This window comes from Pongo abelii, chromosome 1 (assembly GCF_028885655.2).
Source record: "Pongo abelii isolate AG06213 chromosome 1, NHGRI_mPonAbe1-v2.0_pri, whole genome shotgun sequence".
In the NCBI taxonomy this organism is placed as follows: Eukaryota; Metazoa; Chordata; class Mammalia; order Primates; family Hominidae; genus Pongo; species Pongo abelii.
The window spans coordinates 210001862-210014920 of record NC_071985.2 but is presented as its reverse complement, the minus strand read 5'-3'; the positions used below and the strand labels follow the sequence as shown (position 1 = coordinate 210014920).

At 49.6% G+C, this 13059-nt stretch overlaps 1 protein-coding gene across 1 annotated transcript; it reads right to left on the bottom strand.

The window, feature by feature from the left end:
* Positions 1–798: 798 nt before the first annotated feature.
* ID3 (inhibitor of DNA binding 3) lies at positions 799–4823 on the bottom strand. Its single transcript, XM_002811306.5, has 3 exons — positions 1986–4823; positions 1800–1884; positions 799–1280 (listed from the first exon to the last, which is right to left on the bottom strand). Exons 1-2 carry the CDS (start codon positions 2283–2285, stop codon positions 1825–1827), a joined length of 360 nt encoding a protein of 119 aa, XP_002811352.1. The 5' UTR covers positions 2286–4823; the 3' UTR covers positions 799–1280; positions 1800–1824.
* Positions 4824–13059: the final 8236 nt, after the last annotated feature.

The window sequence follows — 13059 nt, the reverse complement described above, 5'->3', positions numbered from 1 at the left end:
TTGTGAAAACCTGGTTCAGAAGCATTACCCACAGAGGTTCCCTTTCCCCATTTCTGAAATAGGGACAGGGATGCTTACAGAATAGGTTCCCAATGGAGGTGGTGTAGAAATACCAGCAGAAATTAGGACTGTGGAGTCTCTGCCTCACATTCCTTGTTCAGGGTTGAACTCTACAACCACCTAGCATTAGAGAAGGTATTAGTATCAGTACTTCCCAACCAGCATCCAAATCTTTATCCATTTCAGGAGACTCTTTTTTTTCCAACTTTGGAAGCCCACAAGGAAGCCAGCCCAGAGAGCAAGAAGGAAGTGAAATCAAGCCCAGTTATCAGTTTATTCATTTTTGGAATTGGTCTATCAACCACTACCCATGTCTGGGCAGCAGGTGAAGCAAACTTGAGGCTCTCCTCTTACCACAATCCCCTGCTAGAAAGGCATAGTCAATAGTAACAATAAAGAGAAAAGCTGCTGCTAGATCTCAAGGGACATGAAAACTCAGTTCTCAAGTTGCCTGAGCCACCAACTTGCTGGGCAAGCTTGCACCAGTCTCTCTGGTTTCTTCATCCGTGAAATAACGGGGCAGAGCCCAGATTTTTTCTCTGCACCCATTCCTCAATGGACATAAGACTCCCATCATGAACCCTTCTCTCTCCACCCCATCCCCTCTCAACTGGGCAGTTTTTCATTTCTCTCTCGTGGGAATAAACAAGTTAACTTTTCCAAAGTTCCCTAAATTCGGCCATGTGCGAGAAAGCATCATTACTACTTAGTGGAGACGGATGTCATCATATACACAAGTGTTTAAAAATTGTTTATTATGCAAAATGTTAACTTTTATAAAAAGTTTAATATACATCGCATTGTTACAGAAAGTCACCTTCCTGTAAAAAAGGTACAAAACCTATATACTCTATTATAGAGTTCATAAATCAGGGCAACAGAACCTTTCTCCAAGAAGACCAGAAGACCAGCTCTGCCGCCGCCTTGCTATAGTTTGGAGAGCAGCCACTCCTTCCACACCTCCACGCTCTGAAAAGACCTTAGAACTTGAGGGTGGGGTGGGGGCAGAGTGACGTCGCCCAGCTGGTGGCCAGAGCTAGCTCTGGCTCTTCCGGCCACAAGTTCACAGTCCTTCGCTCCTGAGCACCAGGTTCAGCCTCCAGGAAGGGGTTTGGTGAAGTCAAGTGGGCAGGGCGAAGTTGGGGCCCATCCCTGCCGTCCGGCTTCCGGCAGGAGAGGTTCCCGGGGTCCCAGGCAGAACGGGCGCCAGCACCTGCGTTCTGGGCGGGGGAGGAAACAAGACCAAGGAGCAGTCAGTTTCCGCCGAGCGCGCCGAGGCGGGGGCCGTCCGCAGACTGGCCGGCGCCAGGGAGGAAACTTGGTCTCTACCTCCAGCTGATAACTCCGCGCCCCACGCTGCCCCCACCCAGTTGGCGCCAAAGACCACAGGCGGAGCTTGCGCTACCCCTCCCACTTGGAACTGACAGTAGCTGGGAGGGGGCTGCCGAAGACACAGCTCCCTATACAACATGGAACAGAAAGACTTGTATTTAGTCGGACCCGTGTCTACTCTCCCAGACCCTCGGCCACTGCGGGAGGGCAGGGGCCACGCGCATTTAAGGCTGAAATGCACATCACAGGGAAACTGACTCTGCCATTCATTTGATGCAACCATGGGCAAGTCACTCGTCCCTCTCTGGCCTGTTTCCCTAAACCGAGGGAGTCGCAATCTTTCAAAACGTCTGCCAACTCCAGGACTTGCCGTTTAAACCTCCCTCTCCAAGAGAGAGGACACTCACCTGGAGGTGTCAGGACACGGCCAGGTCAGTGGCAAAAGCTCCTTTTGTCGTTGGAGATGACAAGTTCCGGAGAGAGCTCGGTTGTCTGGGAAAAGAGGGAAGAGTTACGCGAGGCAATCGGGAGCTCTGAGGGTCCCGCAGCATCCTTGCCTGGGTGTTCAGCCCTGCCCCGACTTTGAGGCTTACCTGGATGGGGAGGTGGGGGCCGTCAGGGGGTCCAGGGGCTGGCTCAGCCAGGACCACCTGCAGGTCGAGAATGTAGTCGATGACGCGCTGGAGGATTTCCACCTGGCTAAGCTGAGTGCCTCTCGGGACTCCGGGTACCAGTTCCCGCAAGCGGGAGTAGCAGTGGTTCATGTCGTCCAGCAAGCTCAGCGGCTCCTCAGCTGCGGGGCCCTTCCCTCGGCCCCGGGCGATGGCCAGACTGCGTTCTGACAGGCAGCACACCGCCTCGTAGCAGCCGCGCACCGGGCTCAGCGCCTTCATGCTGGGGAGTGAGTCCAAACGTGCCCCAAAGAGAAAGAAAACCCAAAAAAGTCCTGCTACAGTGGCCTGCAATGCGCGCACGCTCGCCGCCGCGGGTACTTATAGAGCCTGCCTGGAAGGCACGCCTCTTTATTCAAAATAGCCCGCCTCGGCCCCGCCCCCCCGGCCCTGGGCGTTCACAGCCCGCTTAAATTGCAAACAGGCTTCCTCCGGCTGGTCTGACGCCGAAGACCGCGGAGCCGCGGATTCAAAGAATGAGGAAGCGCTGATACTGGGGAGAGGCGGGCCTCTCCGCCAGCAAGGATTTAAAAATCACTCAAAACCATTAACTTCAAGAATTTGCTTTTTCCTGGCAGCGCCCCAGGTCTTTGAGTTTCCCTGCCCCTTGCCAGTCCGCCTTTAGCCCAACACTGGTTCGAACCCACAGCTCCTCTGAGGTCATAAATCCCTGAACAGCAAAGAAGCTCCCCCCACCCCCCGTTTTTTTTAAGTGAAAGATTTTTCAAGGGAAACTTGTAAGGAATTAGTGCCGCCTTGTTCCCCAATTTGCTGTTCGTCTGACCTCCAGACTCACTGGCGTCAGGAATTATCTTGTGACCAGAGGGAAAAAAAATTAATTGCGGTGAAGCTGAGGTTACAATGAAGAAAACAGATTTGCGCTAGGCGCTGAGACTGCAGAAGGAGGAGGGAAAGAGGGTTTGAGCAAAGAACACTATTTATTTGAGCAACGGGAAAAGAAGAAAGCTTGAGCCCATGCTTTTTGCATGGGAAATAAAGGAGCCTGGACCCTTTGCCCTATAAACTCCATAATGAACCAAATATATGCACAGTTGTGCTTTGTGAGTTAAATTAGAATTTTGGACAAGGTTTTAAATATGGAGGCACAGATGGGACAATCTCTATATAAACCTAAGAGCCCCCCCATTGGGTCAGCAAATTTCTTAACTTTCCCTCTCCTCACTTTCCACACACCTCTGTGCAGAAAACAATGGTAATTTCATTGCTCTATTGTCTGTCCCTTTCTGCTATGGAAGGGCAGGCCACCTGGACTTGATTATTCTTAGCCCTGCTGAAGCAGCTCCAGCTCCATCTGAAAGACCAGGAAAGGAACCAGAGGGCCAGCAAACTAAGTCTTGTATTCCAACAGGACACTGTGCTCAGTATTCTTTGATTCTTTGCTTGCCTTCTTGTCACCTCCCTAGACATTTGGGAACCTGCACTTCCAAGATGCTGCTTTCGATTTTGGAAATGACCAAGTGGGATTCCCCCAATAGTTGCTTTCCTAATGAATCATTGGTGAATATTTATGGAGTCCCTCCGCATAAAACAGTGGCTCCTGCTTTCAAGAATCTCACAATTTGGGGAGACAAGATTAACACAGGAAACAAGAGTTCAATAGTGTGTGGCACTGATTAACAGGACAAGGGGGGCTCAGAGCCAAAGAGAGTCTCAAAACAGGTAAAAAGGACACTGACTGGGAATTGAGAGCCCTGGGTTCATCATGCTAGCCCTGACAATAATTTGTCATGTAATCTTGAACAAGCCCAGGTACCTGGCTTTAATTGCCTTGTGAGTAAAATAGAAGATGGTACTAAGTGATTATTTAAAATCCTTTCCAACTGTAGAAGTCCAAGGCTGTGTGAAATTTGGATATATAGGTGAAGGATGCTGAGGGGCCCAAGGAAGGCATTTAAGACATGTCCAATGTCACACTACAAGTAATAGCAGAGCCAGTCTTGAAGCCTCGTTCTTTTCCATCAAACCACAGGGCTCTGTGGCCCAAGAAAGGTTTCTTCCTGGAATGTTTTTTTCAAGGACAGGCTCTTTAGTATAAGAAAAGAGGAAGAAAATCTGTGAGTGGGCAAGTCAGTCTTTATATGCTACAGCAGTAAAGTGCCAGCTATTTGGTCAGGAAAGGCAAAATAGTGGCTGTAGGAACTTCTGAATAACCAAAGAGAAGATCTTTCTTTTCCTATCTTGCAGACTTCTGTGGCAAAACGGTCAAGTCCAGAGGGTTCTAGAAAAATCATGGGCCAGGCAGATTTCTGTGCAAATGCCTATTTTTTTTTTTAAACTAATTGTGTGAACTTTGACTGAGTTATCCCAGGTGTTTCTATTTTCCCATCTATAAAATGGAACTAATTGGGTCTACTCATTCATTCATTTGATAATTATTGAATGCCTCTTCTCTGCAAAGCACTTGATGTGCTCACTCCATCTGATCTTAGTCTTCTTACTGCCTGGGGTACCCAGCATAGGCCAGTTGTGTGGAAGGTGCTCAGTCTACCCAGATTCTCCTCCCTTCTTTTCCTTCCTCTACTACTACAGCTGATGCCTCAGGCTTGTATAGTGGTTTAGGTTTGCAAAGCACCTTCACATTTATTATTTCCCAGGATGCTTCCAGGCTGAAATGCCCATGGGCTGTGTGACATAAGGCAGAAGGCTGCCGTGGGATTAGCAAGCAAAATTCTGTTCTGTGCATGCCAATAATTTGCAGTGTGCCCTTGGATGAATTTCCTCCCTTCCTGGGCTTCATTTTCTCTTAAAAAAAAAAAAAAAAAAAAATATATATATATATATATATATATAGTGGGTAGGAGGAGGTTGGGAGGAAGCAAGTGACCTTTAAGGGTCCTCTCTAGCCTAAGATTCTCATTCTGAAAGAAGCAGGTTATGGTTAGGAACACTGAATAGAGTTTAAACCCAAGAGACTTCTTTTTCCCCACAGCAGACTGGACAGGCTAGCTCAGGCCTTCTGCAACTTGTTTAGCGGTGGTGGGGCCTCAGCCTCTTATTCCAAATGCCTCTGAACTTTCTGTTCCCAGTTCTGCTCCTTTTACCAGCTTTTTCCCCCCTCTTGCATTTTTTATTTTTATGAAAGGATGTCATTAAGGCTTTTGTCTGCGCTGTTTTTGTTTCAGAACTTTTCTCACAATCCTATTTTTTGTTGAGGAATCCGCTCCTTTGCCCAGCTGTGGGTCCCGGTCCCACAGCTGTGTTGATCTAAGACTCAGCCCCAGACAGCCTGGCGCCAGGGTGGGACGTCATGCGTTCACACAGGGATGCGTGTCCCAGGCAACCTTTCCTCGGGCAGTCACCGGCCGGCGACTGCCTCCCCCACCAATGAGCGCCGGACACCCGAGAAAGGGGTGGGGTCTGCACCGCCCCAACCGCGAGCGGCTTGTGAATTGCAGATGCTGAGAACTTGATAATGTTGCTTCAATTGGGGCCCTTTAAAGTCTTTTTTTTTTCTTTCTCTTTTAGTTCTTTATTTTCTTTTGTCTATTCCCTTTCTTTCCACCTTCTTCCTTTATCTATATATGTGTATAATTTTTCTTCTTTTTTCTAACTATCTCCTCCCAGTGTCAGGAATCATTTTGTAAGCATTTCCAGGAACTGAATGTTACTCTGCCAAAATAAAAAAAAAAAAAGAAAAGAAAATTCAAAAAAAAAAAAAAGAAAAAAATTCAATGTTGTGCTCTCTGATTTTTTTTTTTTTAAAGTTGGTAGAACTCTTTAAGTTATACTGTTTTGTTTTTTAAAAAATTTTAGAATTTTTAAATTTCGTGGTAGTGGGCTCTCTAAATTGTTGATTTCAAAGTCAAAGTAATGATAACAAGGATTGCAGATGTCTTTTTGTCTAAACGGAGCCTCTTTATTATCTATCTATCTATCATCTTTTTCCCATTTATGTTCCAGACATGGGGATCATGGGGACCTCAGAAACTTGCTCACATTTACTTGGGATGTCAGTAGCTGGCCTGTGGCCAGAACCCAGACCTCCTCTCATTTGACTCTCTGTCCACTCTGCCTTCTCCCTCTTTTTTTTTTTTTTTGAGATGGAGTCTCACTCCGTCGCCCAGGGTGGAGTGCAGTGGCGTGATCTCGGCTCACCGCAACCTCCACCTCCTGGGTTCAAACGATTCTTCTGCCTCAGTCTCCTGATTAGCTGGGACTACAGGCGCACACCACCACACCCGGCTAATTTTTGTATTTTTAGTAGAGACAGGGTTTCTTTCACCATATTAGTCAGGCTGGTCTCAAACTCCTGACCTCATGATCCGCCCGACTTGGTCTCCCAAAGTGCTGGGATTACGGGCGTGAGCCACCGTGCCCGGCACTCTTAATAGCATTAGGGTGGTCTGCTGTGGTCTCAGACCATTCCCAAATGCCACATTTCATAATATGTATCTCCTGGCTCATAAGTGCCTAGAAGGTGTGGTGAGGACTTTGCAGTCACACACATAGAACATCCCTTCTCCTTCTCCTCCCCTCAGAGAGTCTGGAGCCCAAAGTATTGCTCGAGATTCAGGTGATACAAGGAAAGCACAGGGGATTCAGAATCAAGACCAGGCTCAATCCTTGCCCAGACTTCTCCTACCTTCACTCTGCCTCAGCTGTCTCTTCTATTAAATTGGGAGGAAAATACCATCCATCTACCTCACAGCTGGGAGAGTCAACAGGGACAAGGGATGGAAAATGGTGTGGGAAACAGTTATTTTTATGTGCTGTAATGTGATGTAGCCCCTGTTGAATGGGATAGGTGGTACCAGCTGAGTTGAATGGTTCCTGCTGAGGCTGTTGTCAGGAATGTGAGGAGCATCAGGATCTAAGGCATGAGTCCTTACAGGGGTGGGGATTTCAAAGGCCTCCAGGATGGGCTACTCTCTAGCTCAGAAGCACTCAGCGCCACCGCCACCATCATCATTCATTGAGTTCTGTTTGCCAAGTCCTGTTTGCCTTCTCACACATTTTCCCACTGATCCCTTTTATAGACAGAGAGACAGTGGCTCAGAAAGGTGAATGTGCTTGCCCAAGGTCACATAGCTAGATAAGTGGCAGGTCCAAGATTTGCACCCAGGTCTGCCTGTCTCCCAAAGCCTGTATCCTCCTGCACCTATGCTTTTCCTTCTACCCTCACAAAGGACCTCCTGGGAAGGTAGCTTGGACCCGAGAGGGTTTTATTCTACCAGATAGGGAAAAGCAAAGGCAAATCCATTAGGTAGGGAGACAGACACTGAAGTGTTGGGATACTAGGGGAAAACATTGTTTTCTATGCAGAGACTCAGAAAGCATTGGAATTTGTTGGAAATCTAAAGCTTTTCCTCCCTCAAAGACCTTCCTATCCATACTTATGTTTTACGAGATGTTTATTCTTTTTTTTTTTTTTTTTGAGACAGAGTCTCACTCTGTCACCCAGGCTGGAGTGCAATGGCATGATCTCGGCTCACTGCAATCTCCGCCTCCTGGGTTCTAAGCTATTCTCCTGCCTCAGCCTCCGGAGTAGCTGGGATTACAGGCATGAGCCACCACGCCCGGGCTAATTCCAGGCTAGTCTCAAATTCCTGACCTCAAGTGATCCACCCACCTAGGCCTCCCAAAGTGCGGGGATTTCAGGTGTCAGGTACTGTGCCCAGCCAGATTATTCTTAAAGCAAGTACACAGTAACTATTCCTGTTTTTAGGAGTCAGCTTTAGAGTTGAGCTCCCTCTTCTAAACCAGAGTCAGCCTAGCTTCAGTCAGCCACACCGCCCTGAAGTTAATTAACCCCTTACTTCAGCAGGTAGGCAGTAAATATAGAATGCCCACGGACCATCTGGGATTGAGGGCTGAGCACCCACAGGGAAGCAGGAAGGGAATTTATTTTCTGAGGAACTGTCATGTGTTCAAAGTTTCATAAATTTTATTTTAATAATTGGCCCTTGAGTTTTTTTGGGGTAGGTATTATCATGATCATTTTCTCCACAAAAATACTTAAATTCAGCTGGGCATGGTGGCTCACATCTGTAATCCCAGCCCTTTGGGAGGCTGAGGTGGGTGGATCACCTGAGGTCAGGAGTTTGGGACCAGCCTGGCCAACATGGTGAAACCCCATCTCTACTACAAATACAAAATTTAGCCGGGTGTGGTGGCAGGTGCCTGTAATCCCAGCTACTCAGGAGGCTGAGGCAGGAGAATCGCTTGAACCCAGGAGGCGGAGGTTGCAGTGAGCCGAGATCATACTACTGCACTCCAGCCTGGGCAACGGAGCGAGACTCCGTCTCAAAAACAAAAAACAAAAAACAAAAACAAAAACAAAACAAAAAAACTGAAGTTCAAAGAGATTTATCCACACAGCTGACGGGGTGAATCCAGGCCTATGGCTCAAACATTGATAAACACAAAGACAGAGATCTTCAAGCTGCTCAGTGTCCAGACAGAAAAGGACTGGTTCCCTCATCCTTGCACTTCTAGGCTAATGAGGACAGAGACAGCCTTTGCCTCATTTCTCTGTTAAGGGAAAAGCTTGAAACTTCTAGACTTTGGAGAGCATCAGTAGGTTATATAGGAATTTAACTCAGACTTAACAAACAGCAAAAGAAAAATAATTATGAACTCTCATAATGCAGAGTTTCACTACTTCCAAAGCAATTTCATTCAGTTTCATTGAACACTCCCCACTACCTTATGGGGCACACAGCTTACCTGCTTCGTAATCAAGTCTTATTTGTCTCCCTGGAGTCAGTATCCTTCACAGTGCCTGGCACCGAGTAGGCACTTAGTAAAGTTGTACTGAATTAAGTTCCACCCATTAATTGCTTTTTGGAGACAACTTAGAAGGGGGATTTGAGACTCAAATGCAGGCTGTGCTGGATGACTCTGATTCTATGACTCCCAGGCATAATGTTCTTTGCTGTAGACAGATGCTGATGGTTGGATTCGGGACCCCACTAATCGGGGTTCAGGAAAGGCCTTAGAATGATAGGGTCCAAGGTAAGAAAAGATGAAGTCCAAAAAAGGCCTTGAAAAGCAATATTCACTTGCCCAAATGTGTTGGCCTAGGTCTCAGCAGTAGTTCAATGGCTGAGAGAGTAGAGAGGTCGGGAAGGGAGGGATGTGGCCTGGGGACAGAGCTGACCCTGCCTGAGAGGAAAGGGCTTCCCTGACCCTAACCAGGCCAGAGCTCTGCAGTGAGCTAGAGATGCGGGGGTGCCAGAAAGCAGAAGTAGGGGCTGCAGCTCAGAGAGAGCCTCCTGCTGGCCACAGCTATCCCTGAGTGTAATCAAGTGGCCCAAGCATCAGCAGGCTTAGGAGGATCTTTTGCAAAGTGCCAGTCATGAACCAGACATTTTACATGTATTATCTCCCTCAATCCTCATATCAGTTGAGGCTCAGAGAGGTTAAGTGACTTGCCCAAGGTCACACAGCAACTGGGAGGCAGAACAGGGTCCAGTTTAGGGTTTGCAGCATGAGCCAGGCCACCAATTGGAGGGAGAAAGGAATCAAATGCTGGAGAATGGGAACTGTCTTAATAAGAAACTGGGGGCTGGGCATGGTGGCTCAGACCTGTAATCCTAGCATTTTGGGAGGCCGAGGTGGGCGGATCACCTGAGGTCAGGAGTTCGAGACCAGCCTGGCCAACATGGTGAAACCCCATCTGTACTAAAAATACATAAGTTCGGCTGGGCGCGGTGGCTCACGCCTCTAATCGCAGCACTTTGGGAGGCCGAGGCGGGTGGATCATGAGGTCAGGAGATAGAGACCATCCAAGCTAACGCGGTGAAACCCCGTCTCTACTAAAAATACAAAAAATTAGCCGTGTGTGGTGGTGGGCGCCTGTAGTCCCAGCTACTCGGGAGGCTGGGGCAGGAGAATGGTGTGAACCCAGGAGGCGGAGCTTGCAGTGAGCCGAGATCGCAAGTCACTGAACTCCAGCCTGGGCGACAGAGCAAGACTCTGTCTCAAAAAAAAAAAACAACAACAACATAAGTTCGCTGGACGTGGTGGCTCATGCCTAAAATCCTAGCTACTCAGGAGACTGAGGCAGGAGAATCGCTTGAACCTGGGCAGCGGAGGTTGCAGTGAGCCGAGATCATACCACTGCACTCCAGCCTGGGTGACAGAGTGACTCCGTCTCAAAAAAAGGAAATACGTATTTGACATGGATTTTGTTTCACAGAACTTTATGGTGTCAGGCAGAGTGTGTGTGTGTGTGTGTGTGTGTGTGTGTGTGTGTGTGTGTGTGTGTGTGTGTGTGTGTGTGTGTGTGTGTGTGTCTCAGTTTCTTTCTTTTTTCTTTTTTTGAGACGAAGTCCCACTGTGCTGCCCAGGCTGGAGTGCAGTGGCGCAATATTTGCTCACTGCAGACTCCAACTTCCGGATTCAAGGGATTCTCCTACCTCAGCCTCCTGAGTAGCTGGGATTACAGGCGTGCGCTACCACGCCCAGCTAATTTTTGTATTTTTTGTAAAGACGGTGTTTCACCATGTTGGCCAGGCTGGTCTCAAAATCCTGACCTCAAGTGATCCGCCCGCCTCAACCTCCCAAAAGTGCTGGGATCACAGGCGTGAGCCACCGCGCCCGGCCTCAGTTTCTGAGTGTATTCCTACCCAAGAATATGCTGTCCACCTTTGTCTGGGTGTGGGGCTCTCCTTGAGGGCTGTGCGCGGGGTGCGCGTATGTGTCTTCCTCCCTTCAGCCTGTTGTGTGTGATGTGTCCCCGGGTCTAGTATAGGATCTTCCCTGGGTGTGCGGCCTTCTATGTGCGTGCTTCAGTGTATGTCCATCTTCTCCCAATCTCCTGGCCAGGTGCAGAACAGGGCCAAGAGGACAATGGGTTCGAGCGCCCGGGTGGCCTTTTCCTCCACTCCCTCACCCACCGCGACCCTCCCCTCCTGCACCCCGCGCCCTGGCTGCCCCCTCTCTGGCCCTGCCCGACCTTCCGCAGCCCTGCCTGCCCGCGCCCCGGCGGCCCCACCCTGGCCCTACCCCGCCCTCCCCGCCCGCGCCCCGCGCCCGGCGGCCCCCACCCCCGGCGGTCCCGGACGCGCAGCTGCGAGGACACACAATCGCCGGCGCCCCCTCTCCGCCCCCCGCGCAGCCCCTCGTCCAACAAAAGCCGCTTTCTTTCCCCACAACAGATTAAAGACCAGGAGGGGGTGAAAAATAGCTTCTCCAGCCACTGGCGGGGGAGGGGCGCGGGAAAAGCTGGGGCTTTGGGGACTCTTTGATAGCGAGTGTGTGGGAAACCCGAAGGAATGTGGCTGTTCGGACCGCCGCGGCGGGGCCAGGCGCCGGGAGGAGGGTCCGCACCTCCCCCGCTGGGACCCCCGGGACCTCCCGGACCCCCGCGGCCCCGGCGTCCCTGCGGCCCCGGCGTCCCCACGCCCCACGCCGCCCGCGCCCTGCACGCCGCCTCCCGCCAGCTGAGCGTCTCCCGCGCGCCCTGCTTTTCCTCTCCTAGTCAATTTCCTCACATTCTAATTTCCTTACTTTCTTCCCACTTTCCCTTCCAATTCTCCTTTTCGCGAGTACCCTTTTCTCGTCCTCCACCTCTTTCTCTATGTCTTTTGCTCAAGTCTGTTCCCCTCGTCTCCCTCCCCGGGTCTTTATCTTGATCTATACATTTTTTTTTTTTTTTTTCTCTTCGTCTGGGATACACTCTGTGCCTCTCTGTTTCCGTGTCTCTTGCTGTTTCTTGGTGGCTTTCCTGGGTTGGGTCCCAGGGATGGTGGATTTAGGACCGTCGCTGTCGCCCTTTCTCCTGCCCATCTGGAAGGGCTGGGAAAAGCAAGCCAGGGTGTGGGCAGTTTGTTTAAATGTCCCTCTCCCACCACACACGTGTGAGTGCAGGTGGGCGCTGGGCGGGGAAATCTGGGGAGCCCAGGAAGACCCAGGGAGGAGCTGTGGGGAGGCCTGGCCAGCTAGACCAGGATGGAGCAGGGATGGGGGACTCGTGGAAGCCTCCAAGGGTTTGGAATTATTTTTGGCCCGGTATAATTCAGTCTCTGAAAGGAATTCCTGGCCCAGGACCGGATGGTGGCCTTGGGACCCTGATGGGAAATGAGTTGGGTCTCCCGGCCCCCTCCTCTCTAGTCCTTGGGACAGGCTAGTGGGAGGAAGGGGGCTGGTTCAAGACAAAGGGCTTCCAGGTGGCTGAGGAAGGAGACCTTCCATGTGAAGACAGCGTGGTACAGTGGGGAACTCAGCCCCGGATCTTGGAATCCCAGCTTTCGCCTGGGCTCTGCCACTCCCTGACAACCTGGGCGAATCCCTTCTTCCTCTCTGGGCGTCAGTTTCCCCACCTGTAAAATGAGGTGTTTGGGCCAGTGGCCCTCAGCCTTTTTTTCCACCCTCAGATTCTAAGATCTGATTTGTTCCAAATGCATTGCTTATATTAATGAATCCGCTTTCATATTTTGTGTTTATGAAAGACATGCCTTCAGTCAGGCTTTCTGATTAGCATGCTTCATTACCATGCAGAACTGGTCTAATTCAAAGAACAAAGACACCCCAGCCAAAGATACCCTAGACAGACTCTCGAACAGAGATACCCCAATTCCAGCTAAAGTCACCCCAGACAGACCCCAAAAGCTCTTGGTGTTTTAGTGGTCTGTGCAGCAAAATCCCATGGAAGAAGAGCACAGGCTTTGCAGTCAGACAGCTTGGGTTTGAATCCTGACTCTGCCAGTGTCCAGCTGCGACCTTGGGGAGGTCACACCCTCCCTCAGTTTTCTTACCTGGAAAAAAGAAATATTCATGATATCTACCCCCACAGAATTGTGGTATTATATCAGATAACAGATATAAAAATTTAAGAAATAGGTGCTCAGTGAGAGTTAGGATGTTGATGGTTTATACCAGTGCTGTCCAGTAGAACAATAATGCAAGCCACAAACGTAATTTTAAATTTTCCAGCAGCTATAGTTAAAAAAGCAAGGACAGTGAAATTAATTTTTTTTTGAGATAGGGTCTTGCTCTGTTGCCCAGGCTAGAGTACAGTGGTGTGATCATG